Source organism: Lissotriton helveticus, chromosome 2_1 (assembly GCF_964261635.1).
Source record: "Lissotriton helveticus chromosome 2_1, aLisHel1.1, whole genome shotgun sequence".
NCBI classification, from domain to species: Eukaryota; Metazoa; Chordata; class Amphibia; order Caudata; family Salamandridae; genus Lissotriton; species Lissotriton helveticus.
Genome location: NC_136059.1, coordinates 93,299,793 through 93,323,441, shown reverse-complemented (window position 1 = coordinate 93,323,441; position 23,649 = coordinate 93,299,793). Strand labels below are relative to the sequence as shown.

Below are 23,649 nucleotides of genomic sequence, written 5' to 3'. Positions count from 1 at the left end.
CCTCCCATCTATATATAAGACCCAATGAAATCCATCAAACAAAGCCGTTTGTTCAATAAGGAAAGTACTCTTGTAGTTCCCTTTTTGTTGAGCTCCTCAGTGAAAGTTAGGTTTCTAGAACCGATTTCTTTTCTTAGTGAATGCCAGGACGATCGTCTCTTTTGTCTTTCCTTTTTCATACATATCCTCCAACAGAGGTGAACTCTCATTTTCCCAAGATAAAGCTGTTTTCTTTAACTCCGGCATCAATTCAGAATTACAGGAGTTTAAGGTGAGGGGATTGTTACTTCTGAATAATCGGATACCAGTGATCTAACACGAAAGACATATTTCTATATTTACACGGCAACCAGAGCAACACCAAAACCTACTTGCCCACACTACCCCAAATAGACATTAAGGAATTTTCTAATTTTACCTTTGCAAGCCTTTGTGGATCCACTGGACTCTGCACACTATAACTTACTTTGGTAAGTATATTCAGAGCCAGCTTCTTACACCTGTTGTTTCAGGGAGACTACTTCTGACTCTAGATCAACAATGGAGCCCTCCGCCATGTGGACCGTTTCAGACACTTTCCACAGGTCAGTGTGTAGAAGATTCACCTCTAAAGTAACTGGCTTAATCGTCCCCTCAGTGCCACAGACGATCCTTTGATCACTGCCTGAATGTCAGCCCAGGAGGGCTTCTTCGGGGATCCAGCACTGTCCGCATCTCCTTATGAGCTCTCGTGCAGTGTCTGCTGCGGAGTGACCGGAGTGAGGGTGGCATATTGGTCAAAAATATTCTCCTAGTGGGGCCAGGCGTCTTTCCCTTCCCCATCAGAGTGGAACTTGAACACCCTAGCTGAAAAAGGTCGAGCTGCAGAGAGGTCTTCACAGACAGAGGCCACCATCTAGAACCAGTTCCATGCCTCTCAGTTCTGAAGCCCCAGAACATAAGCATGTGGCTAAGTCTCTGCTGCCTCTCAAGCCAGCCCTGTCACAGTGCTGTACTGCCACCAGCAGAAAAGCTCTCTGGACTACCAGTGATTTTGGCAGAGTGGCAAATTGCTCTGGTCTAACCATCGGATTGGAGGATCAACCCCCTATCTGCCCGGGGACACCTCACAACCCCAGCTGCGGGATCCAGGGCAGCACAGATGGTACAAAGTGGGCACAGTTCACCTCGAGGCCCCCTTCCATGCACCTCACCTCTGATTATTTTTCCGCCGCAGATAGCTGCCAAGGCCCAAGTTGGCCAGAGAGGCCCATGGCATTGCCGGTTCAAAATACGAAGGTCCTCCTTTTGCTACCGAAAATAGTCTTGGAGGGGGCTTCCGTCAGCTCGTGTGCATCTAAGGAGGAGGACCCTGTAAGAGCTTTCTGGGGCCCCCAGCACAGGCCAGCCTAGTGCAAGCCACTGGATTTCAAGTCCGCCCCTCTCCTCTAGGACAGAGCTTACCGCTGGCTCGGCAAGGGGGCCCCACCACCGAAAGCTGACTGCAGACCATGGGGCACCGACGTGGAACTCTGGTCTCAGTTTGTAACCAGGCCCCAGTTGAGGCTGAAGAGCCGATGGTGCCCCCAGGCAGTCTCTGAGGGCAGCAACCTGCCCTCCAGCCGCTGCATGCCAGCCCGCATCCTTGACACTAGTGCGTCATCGACGCTAGTGGGCACTGGCACTAGACAAGCCTGACAGCGCGCCCTTTCTCCTTTAGCTTGCCAGGAGGCCTGCACTTCATCAGGCTGGCAAGCTGCTGCTGAATCCCCAACAGACAGATTCTGACGGAGCCGGCGCAAGAGTTATGGGGCCTGGCAACTGCGCGTCAGACGCTACACCGATCCTAGCCAACCTTGTTGTAGGCCGCGCAGTCGTTCCTCGGTGCTGTCCACTCTCGCCTCACTCCAGGGGTCTCGCCAGGACAGCAGAGCGGCCCCTCCATTTCAGCGATATTTCCCCCACTTGGGGGTGGGAGTAGAGGGGGGTTTAAGTTCCCAGGCTGTTGTAGCAGTATGGGTGCAGGATTAGACGGGATTTTGCAGGGCAAGCCGCTCCGGAGCGAGTCCTGTCAGACATCTTGCTTGGCCACGAACCTTTCCCAATGCTTATTAATAGTTATCCAACTGATCTTCCATGGTTCATGAGTACGATTGTTTTTTTAATGCGCCGATGACATGGCCCTTCTTGCACAACCCTCAAAGGGCCGGAACAGGCTTACTGACCACACTAAGAAGTACACTGATGTAAATGTCCTTCATGTTAATTGGTAAAAATCAGTAATTGTGTTTTGGAAAATTTGTTTTTGTACAGTTGGCACCCTAAAAGTAATAAGTCGACTGAGGTAGAAATATTTTTTTGTTGGGCATAGCAATGAATTGTAACCTTAACTGACTAAGTCATGTTAAAACAAATCAATACACCAAGCCCACAGCAATGTGTTTCTGCTATTTAAAAACCCTTGCAAATGAACCAATATCTTATATGGGTGCTAAGTTTGGGTAGGGAAGCTGCTAAAAACTCTAGAGTCATGCCTCCCCCACACTTAATGGCAATGAATAGCATATTACACACAGATGTATTTTAATATATGTATTATAATGTTGGTACATAGTACACAATCAATTCAATGAAAGCTATCCTTTTTTCCTTTCTGATTAGGATTGGGTTAATCACCAGAACAGTAGAAATCACCTAAACAAATGTCGGGTGATACGGGAAAGGTAAGGAAATATTTTAATAATTTTAAAATTCGTGTTCAATTTTAGCAGCTTTGTCCTTATGTCTTTTGTGCGTCTTCATTAGTTTTCTGTTTTCATCTGTATTAGTCTGCTTATTTTGTCTTTCACAAAAAAGCCGATAACTGTTTGCTTCTCCATTTTCAAAGGCTACCCTGTTTTGGGAGTGGCTAACTGTAGTGTTTTATTTTTTTTATCATTACATAATACATTTTTTAATTGCTGGTCTGTTTCTTAGTTTGTATAATTCTGGCATACATACGTCTATATTAGACCTGAGTTCTCAAGGCAAGTTTTACAGACTTCCGTTTACATGGCAGATCTGTTTGCTTAATTTTCCTGTCTGGTGCACTTTAATTTATACCAGATCCCTTTGGACTTAGACAGTTTTGCATTTTTTTACTTTGCCATTATTGTATGCAAGTCTGAGCTGTGATCTGAAAATCTGTTCTGGTTAATGATATGTGTATTCACATTAACAAATGGTGTTGCAGTTTTAAAATTGTATCAATTTTCTAACAGGCAAGCAGATGCTGTATTTATTTTAAAGAATCCTGAATTGTTTGTTAAAATTGAGTAATTGTGTATTTTAACAGATTTCCTGACTCGTTCAAAGACGTGTCTGCAATGTTGAGGTAAGAATGTTTTTTATTTTGGTAAATGCAAAAGGAACTCTTTGTAAAAAATTGGAAAATTGAATGTCTAGAATCTTGAGTGGTATTTGGTACTTTGCAATTAATGAGCTGTGGATGTATATTTCCAGGCTATTCATACGATGCTTGTGCTAAGATAGTTGTTTGTTTTTCTCTCCACTCCTCTGCAGTTTACATTGTAGTCACATCTTCTACACCCCACCATTCTGCTCTGACCAGTTCCTATTTCTATAACATGTCCATGCATATGTTACTTTTCATCAATTCTTCCTTCCCAATGTTTCTCTCTCCTTTTACCTTTTTTGTCACCATCCTAAAACCCTATTTCCAAACATATTAACTTTTGTCTAAACTTGTAATTCCTCAAAGTTTCTCTGTGCACATCTGATTCGCTTTATAAACGGGACACTGCCCAGTATAGAACTTAAGCATGTGAAGCTGTTTAAAAATCGTGCTTCCTACCTTTTCTCCACTGCACCCTTTTCCAGTTACAAGCATTATATTATGATCAGAATGTTAATTTGTCAATTCAGTGCGAATGGGGCTAAGAGGTGTATTGTATTGGTGTAAATACATGTAGAATGTTTACAAGGATGCCTCGAATATTCCTGTGCAAATGTTCTAATGGCTACTTGTTGAAGATATACCACTGCTGCAGAGTTCAAATATTGTGATTTACTCTGCTTTATCAGAGGTTATGCTTCTGTATGTAGGAATAAAACATGGTGCGTAGCCTCTGGAACACCTTTATATTTAATTTAGTTCACCTCCATGGAAACTGCACCAAAGAATGCATTTTGTCCGTGAACTCCTACACACATCTGCTTACTGGAAGCCTAAAAAATAGTCAAAGAACTCTTCAAACTATGTTCAAAGAACTACATTGCATCTTTAATGTGCAGAAAAAAAGATAAAACCCCTAGAGCAGAGAACATACATACTTTAAAATGCAGTCTGCAGGCTTACATGTAACAGAGAGAGAGAGAAAAAGGAAACCGATAGCACTCCTTCTCAGAACACTGTGTTCTAGCAGTTGCTTCTCTGACCCAGTTCTTTTTTCCAGCTTGTAGGTGAAGGATATGAGACCACATGGTGAGGTTTTTATCTTAAATTTCTTTTTTTTTTAAAATTCTTAACTGAAAAACAATTTTGCTCGTTTCGCTCAGTCTTTTTTTTTTTCCTAAAGACATTTTATTGTCATTTATATCATAACTTTGAAAAATACAAAGAGTTACTGAGAATCCACTGTGATCTATGCAAGTTCCAAACATCATTGGTGCTCTGTCACATAACTGACCACTATGACCACTATGACTCCCCCCCCCCCCCTCCCCCCATTTTGTAAGCCATGGGCAGTAATGGGCGGCAAAGATATCCCCCTCCACGAGTCCTCCTCATGCCGACTGATCACTATATTTCTCTTCCAGGGGATCCTCAATAGTTCTAAACACTGAATATTCCCGCCCATGCACGGGGACCCCTGAGTACATTAAAAATATATTTGTATAAATGCAATTACAATACAAGAAAAATGTATATATACACACATATATATTATTTGTCCCATCATGCCCAAGGGGTGACATTTAGGTCAGTTCTTTCCGGCTCCAGCAGTCAGGACCCTGGAGTTTTCAGCTCTCAGTTTTATGGGCTTTTTAACGAAAAGTTATCTCTAAAACTGGTTTAGTTCCTGTTCACGCTGTTTTTCAACTGTTGAAGTAAGGAGCTACCATTTTTTGACAGAATTTTGTATTTATTTCTGTCAAAATATGCCTTCTCTTTTTGATCCTTGCCCCTCTTGCGACAAAAAGAAGGCAAAAACAGATTCTAACTCTCTGTTCTCTGTCTCCCTGAGACACATTCTCCTGAGACCTGCTAACACTGCAAAAATCTTTCCACGCGCACTCTCAAGGAGAGAGAGAGAGGATTTGTCTTTATGACCTCTCCGAGAAGCAAATAATCCGCTACTTCCAGAGGAAGATCACCATCAAGGAACAAGTTAAAGGAGAACCAGATCGACTTCTAGAAGTAAGATCCCTATCTGTCCGCCTCCAGCGTCTAAAATGAACCCAGCGGCAAAGAATATGGCTTTGTGGGTTTCCCCGTTGACGCTGCCACCGCCATCGACTGTATTGAAATGCCACTTGTCAAATCGCGAACAGAAAGGAGTTAGGTCCTTTGCGGGGCTGAGGGAGGGCTGGACCCTATATATTGCAAACCAACAAAATGTGCCCCCTCACTCAATCACTTAAATATTATTTCAGGATCAAATAAACGTAAACGTTAAATTTGGTCCGGTATCTTTATTTATACCTTTTATACCTGATTATTTCAAAAAATATTTCATATGGCAACAGGAGAATACAACATACACAATTATTTACAAATAATACTAAACTACATTAACACAAAACTACTGACACACTCTGTGAGAAGAAAATTTCAAATGTAACATCCCATAAACAATACAATACTAAACTATAAACATCACCACTAGACAATTTGATACAGACAGATCAAAAATACAGACAAATCAAAAAACATGGAAAGAGCCAATTCAATACAAGAGAAAATGCGTGAGGCAGGTATAATTCATAATACACAATCAATGTATATCATTAACTCTTGCTGGATTGCCGACGCGTTTCAAGTTTGGGCATGGAGTTTCCACACTATCATCAGGGCTCTTGTGATTTTTCTGAACGTTAGTGATTGGTTGGCCTGTATGGGTTTCTATTACTGGACCAAATCCTTTATTCAGGACACAACCAGGATAACTTCAGTGGCAGCACCAACCTTTAGTGGTTCGAATTTGTAGCCACAAAAAGGGTCTGGGGGGCGGAGGATTATCTCTTCTTAGAATCCTTTCAAGCTCTTCTGCTGTGAGGCGGCAGGAATTTCTACCCTGTGTCTTTGTTTGTTGTTGTTACCAGCTCCCCGCGCTTCCAGTCAGCGGCCCCAGCCGGGGCACTCGCAGAACACAGTGACTTGATTCCGCTCTGTGTTTAACAGTCACGTACCGTCGTGATCTCTAAAATCTTTGCACAACTTGGAAGCGGATTGTCAAATCGCAGCAAGTTCATCTGCCCATCATCAGCATTCACCAGTGCAAGAAGACTATCTTCAATGTCGGACCAGTGCCCTCTGTTGAAGTCAACCCGGCGACAGTAGACGTCTAGGAGTGTGTCTCAGTTTGCTTCAACACAATGCTTAACGTCGAGACATCATGTAAGAAAGAGTCCTCCTTTTGCATGGTTGCCCCCACTTTTTGCTAAAGTGCTGATGTGTTTTGACTGGGGGTCCCTTCCCTGGGGTGAGTGCACCTCCCTATCCTGCTACTCTCCTGTGGGAGGGAGGCAGGAGCTTGTCTCTGATTGGGTAGGGCTCCCCATCCTCAAGATGGCAGGAGCCCAGAGTTGTGCTTCACCTCGCCTCTCCCACCTGTGAGGTGGGGTTGGCAGAGGCTGGCACACCCCCTTTCCTCACTTAGGTTTTCCCGCCTGTCTTCCTGCCAGAATGGGGGTCAGAACCTGTGGGGGCCAGTTGCTGAGTACAGCAAGTGGTCTGGAGAAGCTCACAAAGGCGGCATGCCTTTGAGGCTTCCCCTACCCATACTGGGGAGGGAGGCTTGGTACCTCGTCCCAGCTGATCCTCTCCCTTACCAAAGACCCAGTCACCGCCAAATCCATCTTCCAAGAAGGAATGAGGGACGTCGCCGAATGGATGAATGTCAGTCGTCTGAAACTGAACACAGACAAGACGAAGGTCCTCATCCTTGGACCATCCCCCTCCGCCTGGAACGACTCCTGGTGGCCCGGCACCCTGGGCACAGCACCGGCTCCCACCGACCACGCACGCAACCTTGGGGTCGTCCTGGACTCATCGTTCACTATGACCAAGCAAGTCAACGCCATCTCCTCCTCCTGCTGCAACACCCTCCGCATGCTACGAAAGATCATCAAATGGATCCCCACGGAAACAAGGACTGTCACCCAAGCCCTCGTCACAAGCCGGCTCGACTATGGCAACGCACTCTATGCAGGGACCACGGCCAAGCTACAGAAAAGACTACAACGCATGCAGAATGCCTCCGCACGCCTCATCCTGGACATCCACAGCCACATCACCACCCACCTGAGAGACCTGCACTGGCTCCCCGTCAACAAGAGGATCACGTTCAAGCTCCTCACCCACGCACACAGAGCGCTCCACAACGCTGGGCCCGAATAACTCAACAAACGCCTCTCGTTCTACACCCCGACTCGCCAACTCCGCTCAGCCAGCCTCGCCCTTGCCACCGTACCACGCACCAGAAGAACAGGCGGCAGATCTTTCTCCTACCTCGCCACCAAGACTTGGAACTCCCTCCCCACCCACCTCCGACTGACCCAAGACCTTCTCACCTTCAGGAGACACCTCAAGACCTGGCTGTTCGAGCAGTAGCAGCAACCCCCTCCCCTACTCCCCACTCCCCCCCCCAGCACCTTGAAACCCTTGCGGGTGAGTAGTGCGCTCTATAAACATACTGATTGATTGATAAAAATGTGTTTCCATGCCTAGGGTACCGTCCTGCTGCATGTTAATACGGTGGCTCAACCTGTCCACTGCCATGCCCCACCTCATTATCTCCAATAATCCAATCTGCTGCGGCTTCTCTGTTTTCTGTTGTATGGCATTGGGGAATCAAGGCCCTGTTGCTACTAACCAGTCATGCCGCCTTATGTCATGTAAAAAGTGACTCTGGCTGCAATGTATTACTCTTAAGCAAAAATCAACATAATTTTTTACTAGATTATCTGTTTGGTAGAATCTGTAGAAAACTGGGCTTTGTGGCAGTTGTCCCCCAACCTTTCGCCCCCTTTTTAGCTACTAGATCCTGAATTTTGACTGACAGTGCACAGAGGCCTGCTAATCCACCTTGAGTGCCAGTGCTCCTTCCCTAAAACAAGGGGGAAGTGTAATTGTTCTAAAATTGGCTAAAGACTTGTAACACCCCTGTGAGTCCCTAGTGAAATGGTACCATAGGTACTTAGGGCATGGGTGTTAAAGAGAGTCCCTAAGGGCTGAAGCATACCTGATGCCACCCTAAGTGACCCATACAGACTGCTATTGCATGATGCTTGACAATGTGCAAACCATGAGTGAAAACATGATATGACACACTCCTGTGTGTGATGCCAAATTCACTGCATCTAATATATTTAAGTTACCACACAGCAGAGTTGTGAGCCCTAAGGCAGGATGCATTATATTTTATGTGAGGACATATCTCCAGAAGCAGATATTCCCCTGTGATTTCTAGTTCAATTTCTAGATATTGCAGGTGAGTAGGGAAGCCATCTTAAGGTATGAACTGGGCACTGGTTAAAACGAGTTACCCTGCTACATAATGGCATCACTGAAACCTAAGGTGGTTGGTATCAAACTTCTCATATTAATAAACCTGCACCGACTCTGGTTATGGATATATTAATACATGCACCCAGATGATTACCTGTAGGTTCCTCATGACATCTACCTGCCGTCTAGTGTGCTTGTTGACTGGTCCCGTCCAGCCTTCCGCCACAAGACACATTTTTGACCCCCAGGGGGTTCAGCCCACGCTTCCAGGAGTTCAGAAACAATTCCTGCTCTGGAGAGCAGTGTTATCACCTTCACTTCCATCAAGGCCGGTTAATCAGCATATGAAGGCAGGAGGCTTCAAAGGTCTCTGCTGCCTTTGATATGTCACCCAAGGCTTTCCCAAAATGGAGAAATGCCACCCACTGCCATCAATCAATCAATCAATCAGTGGCACTTATAGAGCGCGCTACATACCCGTAGGGTCTCAAGGCGCTGGGGGGGGGGTGCCGCTACTGCTCGAACAGCCAGGTCTTCAGCTTCTTCCTGAAGGAGAGGTGGTCTTGGGTCAGGCGCAGGTCGGTCGGGAGGGAGTTCCAGGTCTTGGCGGCCAGGTAGGAGAAGGACCTTCCTCCCGTAGTCGCTCTTCGGATGCGGGGGATGGCGGCGAGGGCGTGGTTGGCTGATCGGAGGTGGCGTTTGGGAGCGTAGAAGTTGACTCGGCTGTTGAGGTAGCTCGGGCCTTGGTCGTGTAGGGCTTTGTGTGCGTGGGTGAGGAGGCGGAAGGTGATTCTTTTGTTGACGGGGAGCCAGTGAAGGTCTCTCAGATGTCCGGAGATGTGGCTGGTTCGTGGGATGTCGAGGATGAGTCTGGCTGAGGCGTTCTGGATCCGCTGGAGTCTCTTCTGGAGCTTGGCTGTGGTACCGGCGTAGAGGGCGTTGCCGTAGTCCAGTCGGCTGGTGACGAGGGCCTGGGTGACGGTCTTCCTGGTCTCGGTGGGGATCCACCAGAAGATCTTCCGTAGCATGCGTAGGATGTTGAAGCACGACGAGGAGACGGCGTTGACTTGCCTGGTCATGGAGAGGGAGGAGTCCAGGATGAAGCCCAGGTTTCGTGCATGGTCTGTCGGTTTGGGTGCGGTGCCCAGGGCGGGAGGCCCCCAGGAGTCGTCCCAGGCGGAGGGTGAGGAGCCCAGGATGAGAACCTCCGTCTTGTCCGAGTTCAGCTTCAGGCGGCTGGTCGTCATCCACTCGGCTACCTCTTTCATCCCTTCGTGCAGGTTGGCTCTGGCGGCGGCGGGGTCGTGGGTCAGGGAGAGGATCAGCTGGGTGTCGTCAGCGTAGGAGATTATGCTGAGGTTGTGTTTGCGTACGATGGCCGCGAGGGGACTCATGTAGACGTTGAAGAGGGTGGGGCTCAGAGATGATCCTTGGGGGACGCCGCAGATGACGTCGGAGGCCTCTGACTTGTACGGTGGTAGGCGGACTCTCTGTGTTCTGCCGTCGAGGAAGGAGATGATCCATTCCAGCGCCTTGTCCTGGATGGGTTCATCTGGCACCAGGAAAGGCAGGAAAACTAGCTATGCGTTTTGCACTGCCAGGCTGGAGATACCTGAGGTGACCAGGTTGATGTGAACGCTAAGCTGCAAATTCCATCATCTTGTGTTTGGTGGATTTAGGAATTTTGGGACAGGGGGATACCCACTCCCCAAAGGAAGTGGTCATCTAGGGGTTGTAGTGATACCAGGGTTAGTAGCCTGTTTGCTACTGCCCTTAATTTGTATTTGTATTTGTGGTTTTTGTAGAGCGCAACACTCATCCCGAGGGATATCACGGTGCTTATACCAAGCGGACACTACTGAGGACTGAGGCAATAGAACCTAACAATGAATATGAAAAAGGTGGGTTTTCAGCCTTTTCCGAAACAAGAGATAATTTGTGGTGTGTCTGAGGTCATCTGGAAGCTCATTCCACCTCCTGGCAGCCAGATAAGAAAAGCAGCGGCCACCTGTTCTAGCTATATAAATGCGTTTCATCCTAGCTGATGCTGATTGAGCTGATTGTAGGTTCCTGGTGGGGACGTAAAATCCAATCTTCCCTGAGAGAATGGTGGGGCCCGTGCTATGCAGGACCCTATGGGCATGGCAAAGTAGTTTGAAAGCAGCCCTCTTACGCATTGGAAGCCAATGAAGAGTATTCAGACATTCCGATGCCGAGTCTAGCCTGCCCTTGTCGCAAATAAGTCTCGCAGCCGAGTTCTGCAGTACCTGTAGTCGAGAGAATAGATGTTCATTCATCCCCACAAATAGCGCATTGCCGTAGTCCAGGCGGCTAACCAATAGGGCCTGTGTTACTGAACGTCTACAGTCCAGGGGTATCCAGGGAAAAAGCCTGGCTAACAGTTTCAAAGTGGCAAAGCCCTTGCCACAGAGGGATCGCACATGATCTTTCATGGATAATTAATCATCCATGATAATCCCCAAGTTCCTAGCAGGTTTTTTAGGAATAGGGCCTTAACACCCATAAAGTGAGTATTTAGGGTACCCCCCTGAAACCAGGACTTGACTACGACAGCCCCAAAAGGAGTGGACAAAGAAGACTGCTGGCGAGAACCGAGGAGCATGACTGACTCGGCGCCAACCCTGATAGCATGCTGCTGCACCTAAACCTTGTGGAGCAACTGACTTGTCCTGCTGCTGTGCAGACATCAAGAAACCCAGACGGCTGCCATGGATTCTCAATTTGCAAAAGAAGCTTTCTTGGAGCAGAGGCACTAGACTCCTGCAGCAGCAGGCACCTAAGAAGCAAGACCTGGTTCACCGACCCGCCACTCACTGACATAGCAGCCACTCAGGAAGAGGTAGCTGTGTTCCTACAGGTCAGATTCATCCTCCCTCCAAGTGTGGGGTCGCTAGTACCAACTGGAGCCAGGCAACACCAATACCTGAGGTACTGGACCCCCTTGCAGCAACCAAGACTAGTGTGTCCAGTCCGAACACGAACGCTGAGGAAGACCAACCTGCATGTCGAGGGATTTCAGGGACAGTGAGACCCACATCGTGAGTGGCCCAGCTGTCCTGTTTGCCCCCTTCAGTAAGACAAAGAGAGGGCCTCTGATCGTCACCACCCGATGCCTCAAAGCACCACTGCTTCCGTGCCCCACAGCCTGAGTCTAAAGGTGGTGAAGGTGCCAACGGAGTCCCGAGACCTTCTATGGCTAAGCCCATCCTTTGGTTTGCCAAGACTGGATTTCCAGTCGCTCCTTGCTGCCTCTTTCTGCACGCCCTTTCCACCCACAAGTGACTCGAGCACCGAATCCGATGCCAAAAGACAACACGGCACCAAAGCCCCACAGCCCGAGGATAAGTGGACCAAAGGTGTCTCTACTTGCCCGCGCATCTCAAGGGTTGAGCCCCCCTGTGCGTTCCCCCCAGTCCCAGTTTGCCTCTTTAGGACTGAAGCTTTGCCCATTAAAGTGAATGGGACACCCAACGTCATGACCCATCTCTGCCCCCAGGCTCCTCCGAGCCCCCCGAGGTGATCAGTTGGTGTGGCCTTGGACCTTGCCCCATATTCACCTTAAGTCCAAAAGAACAGTCACTTAAGTCGCTGTTGGGTGCCTGAATGCAGTACATTTTTCCCCCAATAGGATAACCTTACCACTCCTAAAAAATTGCAATGTCAACTTTTGAAAACAATAAAAGTTCATAACTTGAAAAGTAATTACCTGATTCAGAAGATCTTGGTATCTAAATTCATATAAAAGTATGTCATTTTTAGGTTTTGCCTGGCAAAAGCTGCGCTCTGCGCAGCTTTTCGCGCAGGCGAAAACCTGATGAGAACTGTAGTGGGGTTTGGGTCGGCCCTCGTCATTTATTGGCTGGCTCCATAAATGGAGCCTAGCCATTGGACGAGGGGCCTGTCCGTCAATGCCGGACCAGATTCGGGGGCGTTCCCGCGATTCTTTGGCTTTTGCCGACGTCACGCGACGTCAGCCGAAAGCCGGGAACGCCCCCGAATCTGGTCCGGCATTGCCGGGACCTGCCTTGCCATTGCCTGCCTTGCCGGTCTCCCGTGTTGTGAGGGAGACCGGAGATGCTGCCCGCAGCGAGAAGCCGGCCTGAAGGAAGCAGTCGTGTGCCTCCAGTTAGGGCCGCGCTGGGATTGGCCCAGCCGGCCGAGCCTCCGCCACGTCCGGAGGAGGAAGCAGCCTGCGTCTCCTCCTTCGCTCGGCAAATAAGCCTTTTCTTGGAAGAGCAGTCTGAGTCTGCGCACGCAAGAGGAGAAAATGAGAGAGAGGTGTTGGATGGAAAGTAGGGTTTTAAACTGCTCCTTTGGTGTTTTTCTGTGCTCCCCCTCGGCTTCTCACTTCGCCACATAGGTGCACGTGGTGAGAAGGAATACCCGGACGGCCGTAATTAGACCCGTGGGCAAAGTACAGTGCTGCTTTCAAGTCCTTGTGCTGTAACTCCGCAGAGCTACAAAGCTTTGTCTTAACATTGTCAGTGATTTGTAGCGCGCCAGCTTTAAGATAATTTCAGATGAAAATGTGAGTAAAGTTGTTGGGTTTAGTATATGTGGCCTTATTTTAAACCTTTTTTTTTTTTTTAGCACATGACACCGCCCCTCCCCTTCCTTGCACACACCGAAGCCGATATTAGTCGTAGTTAGCATAACCGAGTCTTTCTACTGGCTGCATGGCGGACTGTATGTCGTCCCGCCGCTGTGCCCCCGCTCCCCTACTCCCCGAGTGTGCTGAATGCCGAAAGTGTATTTGCTTTCCTCCGAAGGTTGCTAGCTGACCTGCAGGTCCGCAGCGGGGGAGGCAAGATGGAAGACCAGGACGGCTGTAATCAGTGCTTTGTATTTGTGTGATAGCGCTTTTACCTACAGCCCCCACCCCCGGCGACATACCTCCGTCCTCCCCGCATCCAGAGCCCTCGCCCCGCTGCCTGGGTCCTCCGCGCTCTGAGCCCGCCGGTCACTCGTGGAGCAGGCTGCAGATGCGGCAGAGAGGTTAACTCTTGCCGTTCCGCGGCGCAGACAATGCTCCAGCCTGAAACAGCTGAGCTCTGGCCAAGGCTGGATGGCGGGGGAGGGGGAAACCATGGATACACCGATATCAAGGTGGTGTCGGGGGCACGCGGGTGGACAGGACGGGCTGGGGCTACCATATGCCATCGTCTGCACAGAGAAATGTCAAGTCCTAATTAAAACATAGTGTTGCATGCTACCTTATGCTACAATAAATACTGTACATATTTGCTTCACGAGTGCTGTGCTCCTTGGGGTCTCTCCTGCCTCTCCCTCTGAGCACAGGACACTTCGCCACAAAAAATAAAATACACGTGCAGATCGCGTGACCGGGAGCAATCGTCCACCGCGACGTGAGCACTGCACACACCGCCATGTGTGCTCTGGTGCACGCACTGACTCCATCTCGTCCATAATCATTAAAATAACATGCAACCCGTGTGAACGGGAGCAGTCACCCGTTCTGTGAGCGATCTACACGTTAGCATGTGTGCTCCGGTGCATGCACCAAGCAGGCTCGTCCATAAGCAGTACAATAATGCACATCCCTTCTTCACAGCTCTATGAGCGCCGTACCGCCACCATGTGTGATCTTGTGCACGCCCTGAGTCCACCCGGCCCATGAACAGTAAAATTGCGTGCAGCCCCTATGAATGGGATGGAAACTAGGAATACCCTAACCTTTTCTTACTGCCCTTCTTCTGTACTGCCTCTTTCCTTTCTGTTTCTTCATCAACCATATGATTCTCCACTCGCCTGTCTCTTCCCCCAACATTCTGTTTTTCCTATACCCTTCTCTCCCCATACCCTTCTGTCTCCTCCATGCCCATCGGTCACTTTCCTTGCCCATCTGTTTCTTCCCAGCCTTTCTGTCTTTAATACGGCTCCTGTTTCTACCTTTCCCATCCTTCACTCCACTTGCCCTTCTGCTTTTCCCCTTGCCCTTCTGTTTCTCCCCTTGCCCTTCTGCTTTTCCCCCTGCCGTCCTGTCTTTTCTGTCTTTACCCGTGTTTGGTCTGTACTCCTGCCCTGCTGTTTCTGCCCTGCCTTCCTGTCTTTCCTGTGCTTCCGTCTCTACCTCTGCCTCCGTCTCTTCTGCCTCCGTCTCTACCTCTGCCTTTCTGTTTCTCCTCGACATTTGTATCTTTACCCATGCTTCTCTTTCACCCCTGCACTTTTGTCAGTTCCCCTCCAATTCTGTTTCTCTCCGGGCCTTAGTCTTTACCCATGCGTCTGTCTCCACCCATGCCCTTTTGTTACCACGCCCTTCTGCTTTAGTCATGCCGGTCTATCACTCCCCTGACCCCCTGTCCAGGGCACAAGTCCTAACCAAGCATTTGCAATGCAATAGGTCTTGAATTTACACAAGTTTAAGCTATTGGCATTGTAAATCACAATGCCTTCTATTTATGTTTTAAAAACGAAAACAAAAATAAAAGGCATTGTCGTATGCAATGTCAATAGCTCAAACTCTCATAAATCCGAGACCTATTGCATTGCAAATGCTTGTTTTCATGGTTTCCTGCTTATGCCTGTGTTCACCTTTGGCGCTCGTAGCTGCATACATTTTAATGCAGCATTTATCCCATGTTCTGCATGCCCACCCTGCGTCGCTGTTTCTTCTTTTTGAAACTTTCATAACAGTGCTGGTCTGCCAGGTTTCCGTGGAGCGCTTCCCTATCCCTCACCCTTCCTGCCTCGTTACAATACCACTGTGCAGCTGCTGCTGTCAATCTCACGACTATCTTGAAGATATGCCATTTCAAGTAAATAAAGTAGTAGAACCAAAATGTGTACACTGTAAAATCGTAACGAAAGCAAACAATGCGCGCTGTTTATGTACAAAACAGATGCATCCACTTGCAGTATGTAGCGAAATCAAATTAATATTTAACCATTAGCAATACCATTAGTATACGATGTGCTCAAAGAATCGAAGACTTTCACATAGCTTAAAAATGTGCTTGCCAGTGCTTTCTGCAATTGAGCTTTTTACAGCAACATTACATAGCAGGCAATATTTTAAGGGGTAGGCCATATTTCTGTAAAGGGCAGTACAGTTAGAAAGTGTTGTCCTTCTTCACTGTTCTTGCTTATAGAACTCCAGCAACAAGTACCAAGACGCCCAAGTGACGTCATGGTTCTAAGGTCCCGCTGTTGAGCAGACGGAACCAACCTGTTTCTAAAAAGTGACAGGAACAGATTGTTGATCCAAACAGCCAACACATCCACAGTGTATTATCTATTCAAACATGGTGGTACCAGATCACTAATTATGTTTCTGGATTATCAAGCAATACGGCATTGGCTTCTTATAAGACTGCCAGGCACTATACCTACCAGGTCTCCTAAATTGGCAAGCAGATCTGCTAAGCATATATTACAATGAAAATCACTAGTGGTAGCTAAGTGTAAACCTCATTCAAAATATGTTGGCAGGAATGAAGTTATCCACAAATTGATCTTTTTGGTACCAGACTAAACGCAAAATGCTCAAACTTCATGTCAAGAGAATGCTGCACAGCAACGGCACTGCTTTATATAATTACAAAAAGATATGGGCACAGCCAATATCCATTGCACAGGCGCGAGCTATTGGCTATGACAGTGCTTTTTAGGTTTCGCCTGTGTGTGTGGGGGGCTCTGTGTGGGTGTGTGTGTGTGGGGGGGGTCAATGTGAGTGTTTGTGTGTGGCATTTGCGAGAGATTAAGCTATTGGCATTGTAAATGACAATGCCATTTATTTATGTTAAAAAAAAACATAAATAAAAATGTCAAGAGCAATGCCAATAGCTCTAACTTTAACAAAGGCAAAACCATTGCATTGTAAATGCTTGTTATAAATTGGTGTTTCTATTCTTTGAGAATGTGTCTCATTTACTGCCTTTGTGTGTGCAATAGATGTTTAGCTCTGCCCTCTGTTATGCCTAATTTCTCGCCCACACAAACACAAAAAGAGCATTGGGGTGTCATTTCTGCCTCTGTAATTCCTTTGAGTTTGTTGGACTCTTTACACAGTGTACCTCCTTTTTAGTCCACTATATAAAGAACCAGCTTCCCACATGATTTTCACTCAGCCTGTACTTTCTTGGTGTAGTTGAGTAAAATTCTGATTACATTACCTTCAAGATTAGGGTTATACTGGTTTCGGGCACTTTGCAGAATGCCATCCCTGTCTATGTAGTTAAGTATTCTTGCAATAATTGCTCTTGTTGGTGACCTTGGAGACTCAACAAAACTAGTGCCGTATGAGCTCTTTCAATAGTTCTAAAAACAATCTGGGGTATCTCATTTAGCTTGCTCCAAGAACCCTAAGAAGCATGCATTGCACCTCAGCGACCTGCCTTCCACATCATAGTCTTATGTCAAGATATGTTGTCTGGTCTGTGATGGTGCGGACTTTGGCTCAGATTCCTTCACCTTCTTTGTCAAATGAATCGCATTCTTTTCTATCACATAAGAACTTTCATTGACCATACGACGGTCCAGTCTCAGTAAATTAACTTCATTGTCATAGTCTCCATATAGTGCTCGAGCGCCTGCTTTGAATGTTCAGTTGGCATCTGTAGCTATGCACCAAGGGTTCCAGTATAGGGGATTGAGCCAGTCTCCACCTTTCAGTCTGCCATTTGTTTCCTCCACTCCCCCACCACCCTCTGTGTATTGATCAATCTTTGTTGTGTAAATCTGGATGTCCTGTCATGGCCCTTGTTAACGTCAGTGGCCAGTCTCTTGGGCATAGTGACAGAGCTGCTGAGTTTTGGTATTTTGCTTTCGGCCCCGTGTCTAATACCACCAATCCTTGCATTCAGCTTCTCCAAGTGGTCAGTTCAGCGCCCCCGTTCCCCTTTTATGGGGTGGTAAAGGAAGTTCAGATGCAGGTGAAGTGATACTGCGTCAGTTCACGTGCTTGTGAGAAGCCCACAATAATCTTCAGCTCCTATTCAGTCATACCATATCACTGCGTAATCCCAGGGTCATATCTCAGGCCCACAAACACTCCTTTGGCCTTTGTCAGGTGCTGGATGGGCCACAGCAGTTACATAGAACCCCACAGCTCATTCTTTTGCCCCAATTCTAGCTCCTAGTTAAGGGTAGGAGAGGGCACACTTGGACCACCAGCTAGGGGAACCTGTTCATTGCCTGTATACTTCAGAGCAACTGCAGGGCCCCAGTATAGCTCAGGCGACCCTTTAACACCTCAACTACTGAGACTTTTTTACCACCCAGTGATTACGCATCCATTACTTTTTTCCTACATAAGATATCCCCAACAAACATAATTCCCTTTTTCCCAACTTAAAAGGGAGTTTAAAGGTAGTTATGATTCCCCCAAATGAAGGAAATTTAAACACTACAGCTGAATCCAGACTTTATTTGGGTCAAAACTGGAAATGGTGCACCATAAAGTGTCTGGACAATTTTCCAAAAATGGCACCAATGAAAGGTTTGCTGTGAAAAGGTCATCTTCCAAGCTTTCAGGAATTGCAGGGCTGTATCAAAACATGTTTTTTATCACAGTTTTGGCATTTTTGTAACCGGTAGCCTATTTTTTTATGCTTTCGACTTATTTTCAGTTTGTGTTGGAAACCGTTGTGAAATTCATGAGTGATGTCAGAAAGCTATACATTTCTGAAATGTAGGGCAAATTCTGAATTCAACAAGGGAGAATCAGCCATTTTTGTCATTTTCATCTGTAATCTCTTGTCACCATTGCGAATTTACTAAAGCAATACAACAGTATGCAAGCTAGATGCTTTTGACTTGGGGGATATATAGGGGTTGTAGCTTCTCCAAGAACCTGAGGTATGCAGAGCTAACAACTGAATGGCACCTTCCAAAGATTTTTCAGTACAGAGTATAGAGCAATCCATCTGTTAAAACAGAGTGAAGAATGGGTATTAAGGAAGCCTTTGTATTTCTGATGTGTCCACTAGGCGCTGACTTTAAGACCTGTGGTTATTTGTACATTTCTGAATTTGTGGATAACCATACTAGTATTTGATTCAGAGGGCATTTTTTTAAGATGTCTACTTTTTTCAAAATGGTTTATATTTGGATGTGACAAATGCAGAGCAATTCAATTGCTAATAAAACATTTCTACTAGTCTGTTTCCTACATGTCTCCAGATAAAAATGGTACCCCACTTGTGTGAATGAGCCTAGCTCAACAGCAGGAAAGTGCCCAAAACGCAACATGGACAAATCCGCTTTTTCCATTGAAAACCAACCCTTTTATTCAATTTGGTTAACTGAGGATTTTGGGGCTTAGCTCAGCTAGCTTCTAACAAACTTGCACATTTCTGAAAACTAGGTGCCCACAGGAGTCTGGGGTGGAATGACTTGTGTGGCCCTCACCAGATTTCTTTTCTTACCCAGAAACCCATGCAAACTTTGGCTAACACACATTTTCCTCATATTTCTGTGATGTAAAGTTTTCAAATCTGCAGGGATCCACAAAAGTCCTACCACCCAGCATTCCCCCACTTTTGTGGCTTAGCCTAGGGCCCACAACAGAAACTGATCAAACAAGTGTAAATCTGAGTTCCCCCGCGACTAAATGAGCCCAGTCAGGGTGTTCGGTTAATATGGGAGCACTGGCCCATGTCCATTGAAGCCGCTACCCACCCCCATATAAGAAATGCTGCCTTTATCATTATCTCTGGTGTCTTGTAGGCTTTCTTTCCCAGGGGGCCTGCTAGTCCAATAAATCGCCTCCCCACCTCGCAAGCGCGATTCCCAAGCAGGGATCCGCTAGAGAAAGAGCACTGGAAAGGGACATTGTCCCCTTACCTATGATGATTGGTGCTCAGGAAGACAACGTTATGCTGCCCAGCACCAATAAAAAGTGAAAGCAGACCCCAACCATAAACAAAAGCTAATCTCTCAGGTCCCGGCATAGATGTTGAAAAGAAAATGCCTCTGCTTTAAAAAATAAAATAAAACCACCAGAAGCATTTTCTTCATTGTTGATGACAACCTGTTAACGTCCTCAGCACTACCGAGTCAGTGATGAAGATGTTAATGGGTCATCCTTTGTTCTTAAGATGTCAAGTTATACTGTAATTTCTTGCTTTATTTAGCCTAAACTGGACCCTCAAAGCCATGCACTGCTTGTACCCTCACACATTATATCACTTGGGAAAGGCTAGTCAGTCACTTCTACTGGCCCCAGATGCATCAAAAGCTGAAGGAGTTTGTGAGCTCCTGTTTTACCGGTCAGGCCAGTGGCAAGACAGGTGGCCACACAAAGGCCCCCCTGATACCACTGCAAGTTAAGGTTCTGGGCATAGACTCCGGGGTCTCCCAGGGTTGGAAAGGTACTGTAGTTACACCCTCAGCGGCACAGGGGCAGCCGGGTGCAGAGAGAGTAGGCCCAATGCAATCCAATGGAGGGTAGGGGGCCTTCGGTTGGTGGCTCCAAGCAAGCAGGCCACGTGGCTGTGGGAGCTGAGCTCCTTGTCACTTACTCAGGGCAAGTGGGGGAAGTAGAGTAGGGTAGTAGTTGCACTTCCAGCGGCACTTGGGCGACTGGGTGCAGGGTGCTTTTGAGCCTTCGGGTGCTCAATGTTCTCCAATGGGAAAGTAAAAGAGTGAACAAAGGCTGCATACCCGGTGATGGAGATTCTTCGGGTACTACCACAACTTCGATAGTAAGTTGGGATCTTGGAGAAGAGGTCCCCCCCAGAGGACGGCACAGGGAGCCGCAGGGCGCCAGGTGCAGGGGGGTCTTTTGGTGTAAGGAAATCTTATCCTCGGCTGGTCGCGGTTGGAGGGGTCCCTGGTTCTGAGGCTGCCGGCGTCGTCTGGGCCGTCGAGGAGGGTCTTTGGGCCCTCGACTTCGGGTCCCAGTCGCCGCCGGGGGGACGCCCTCGTGGTCTTGGATCACTCAGGCACGGGCCGGGCTCAGCGTGTGCAGAGTGGGCTGGATTCACGGTTCCTGGCTGGCACCAGGGGTATTGCTGTTTGAGCAGAGACTCTGCTCATGGGAGTCCCAGTCTGTTAGAGGTCGAAGCAGGCAGGTCCTCCGGGTTTTCCAAGGCTGCTGTCTGCAGGAGTCGCCGGGATTTAGCAGGAGCAGGTTCCAGGGTCGTCCTGTTGTGAGCAGCTGCACGGCGGTTCTTCTTCTTGATCTTCTTTCTTGTTTTCTTATCGGGATCTGAGGAAGGAAGGTTCGGGGTGCCCCTAAATACTAAATTTAGGGGAGTGACAGGTAGGGCAAGGGCAGGGACCAATGGGTCCCGGCCCTGGGGTGAGTACACCCCCTAGCCTGCTCCTCTCTTGTGGGAGGGGGGCAGGAGGCTAGCTGTGATTGAGTAGGGCTCCCCATCTTCAAGATAGCCGGAGCCCGGAGTTGTGCTTCACCTTGCCTCTCCAACCTGAGGGTTGGGGTTGGCATAGGCTGGCACACCCCCTATTCTCACTTCGGGTTCGCGCCGTTCTCCCCGCCAGAGTGGGGGTCAGAACCGGTGGGGGCCAGTTGCTGGGTACAGCAAATGGTCTGGAGAAGCTCCCAAGGACGGTATGCCTTTGAAGCTTCCCCTGCTCATCCTGGGGGAGGAGGCCTGGCACCTCGTTCCAGGATGTGCATTGTTCCAGGCCACTGAGAACGGCAGGCTCTCGGCCAAGGGGTCCAGAAACAAGTCTGATGGTGGCAGCCACACAGTCCGGACGTGGATTGTAGGTTAGGCTTCAGGGGGCATCTCTCAATCAAAGAATTTATATAGCGCACTACTCACCCAGAGGGTCTCAAGGCGCATGGGGAGGGGGGTTCGCTACTGCTCGAACAGCCAGGTCTTGAGTTGCTTCCTGAAGGCGAGGTGGTCCTTGGTCAGGCAGAGGTGGGTCGGGAGGGAGTTCCAAGTCTTGGCGGCGAGGTAGGAGAAGGACCATCCCCCTGTGGTGGCTCTTCGGATGCGGGCGACGGCGGCGAGGGCGTGGCCGGTCGATCGAAGCTGGCGTTTGGGAGCGTAGAAGGTGAGGCGGCTGTTTAGGTATCCTGGGCCTTGGTTGTGTAGGGCTTTGTGTGCGTGGGTGAGGAGACGGAAGGTGATTCTCTTGTTGACCGGGAGCCAGTGCAGGTCTCAGGTGTCCGGAGATGTGGCTGCGACGGGGGATGTCCAGGATGAGTTGTGCTGAGGCGTTCTGGATCCGCTGGAGCCTTTTCTGGAGTTTGGCGGTGGTTCCGGCGTAGAGGGAGTTGCCGTAGTCCAGACGGCTGGTGACGAGGGCCTGGGTGACCGTCTTCCTGGTCTCGGTGGGGATCCACCGGAAGATCTTACGTAGCATGCGCAGGATGTTGAAGCACGACGATGAGATGGCGTTGACTTGTCTGGTCATGGAGAGGGAGGAGTCCAGGATGAATCCCAGGTTGCGTGCGTGGTCTGTTGGTTTGGGTGCGCTGCCTAGGGCGGGGGGCCACCAGGAGTCGTCCCCGGCGGAGGGTGAGGATCCCAGGATGAGGACTTCGTCTTGTCCGAGTTCAGTTTCAGGCGGCTGTTTTTCATCCATTCGGCTACCTCTTTCATCCCTTCGTGAAGGTTGGCTCTGGCGGTGGTGGGGTCGTTGGTGAGGGAGAGGATCAGCTGGGTGTCGTCGGCGTAGGAGATGATGTTGAGGTTGTGCTGGCGTGCGATGTTTGCGAGGGGGCTCATGTAGACGTTGAAGAGGGTTGGGCTGAGCGAGGAGCCTTGAGGAACGCCGCAGATGACTTCGGTGGCTACTGATCTGAACGGGGGGAGGCGGACTCTCTGTGTCCTTCCGGCGATGAAGGAGGTGATCCACTCTAGTGCCTTCTCTTGGATTCCGACGTTGCTGAGGCGCTGCACTGGTGTACGGTGGCAGACAGTGTCGAAGGCCGCGGAGAGGTCCAGGAGGATGAGGGCCGCCGTTTCTCCGTTGTCGAGCAGGGCTCGGATGTCATCGGTGGCTGCGATCAGGGCAGTCTCGGTGCTGTGGTTGGCCCGGAAGCCAGACTGCGAGAGGTCGAGGGATCCGTTCGTCTCGAGGAAGGCGGCCAGCTGCTTGTTGACGGTCTTCTCGATGACTTTTGCAGGGAACGGGAGCAGCGAGATGGGGCGGTAGTTCTTGAGGTCTCTAAGATGCCCTCTGTAGTGCATTTCATATTAAATCTCACACTGGCATCAGTGTGGGTTTATTGTGCTGAGAAGTTTGATATCAAACTTCTCAGTCTTCAGTGACGCCATCATGGTGCTGTGGAGTTCGTAATGACGATCTCCCATCATCATATACTCTTACATGGCTGCACTGCACTTACAGAGCCCAGGAATGGTTCTGGGTACTGTAGGGGCACACAGCTCATGCACCTGTGCCCTCACCACTGGCATAGGGCACCCAGCTAGAGGGGTGACTGAGGTATGCCAGGGCAGTGGGTTTTGTTGGCATGGCACCCAGGATGTGTGCCATGTCGACTCGTTGTTTAGTTCTGCGCTTAGACACTCAGCCTTCAAAGGCAGTGTGTGGGTGTCAGGGTACAGGACCCGTAAGGGTGGCACAATAAGTGCTGCAGCCCTTAAGGGCCTTCTCTGGTCACCATGCCCTGGCTACCTAGGGTACCATTTACTAGGGGCTGATAGGTGGCCAGAGATGCCAATTGGGTTTTAGTTTCAAAATAGTTTTAGGGAAGGAACACAGGCCATGGGCATCTGGTTGGCAGGAGCCCAGGGCACACTCCGTCAAAGCACATCAGCAGTTCAGCAAAAAGTGGGGGCATACCAATGCAAGAAAGATGGCACTTTCTCATGGCACTTTCACACAGAGCCTAAGCCTGTTGCAAAAAACATACACTCTGTACATAAGCTAAAGAATATTTGGTCTAGGTGTAGCTCACTAAATGCCTTTGTGTCAGAAGCGTACAGCAAACTGTCACACTCAATGGACCATGA

At 48.7% G+C, this 23,649-nt stretch overlaps 1 protein-coding gene across 5 annotated transcripts in view; it reads left to right on the top strand.

The window, feature by feature from the left end:
- Positions 1 to 23,649, top strand: part of LOC144817744 (uncharacterized) — a 163,114-nt gene that overhangs the window by 38,038 nt on the left and 101,427 nt on the right. For all 5 annotated transcript variants that reach the window (XM_078674528.1, XM_078674527.1, XM_078674526.1 and 2 more), the window contains 2 exons: positions 2,641 to 2,702; positions 3,314 to 3,352. In XM_078674528.1, coding sequence (XP_078530654.1) covers positions 2,641 to 2,702; positions 3,314 to 3,352 — 101 coding nt within the window. The remainder of the gene's footprint in view (positions 1 to 2,640; positions 2,703 to 3,313; positions 3,353 to 23,649) is intronic.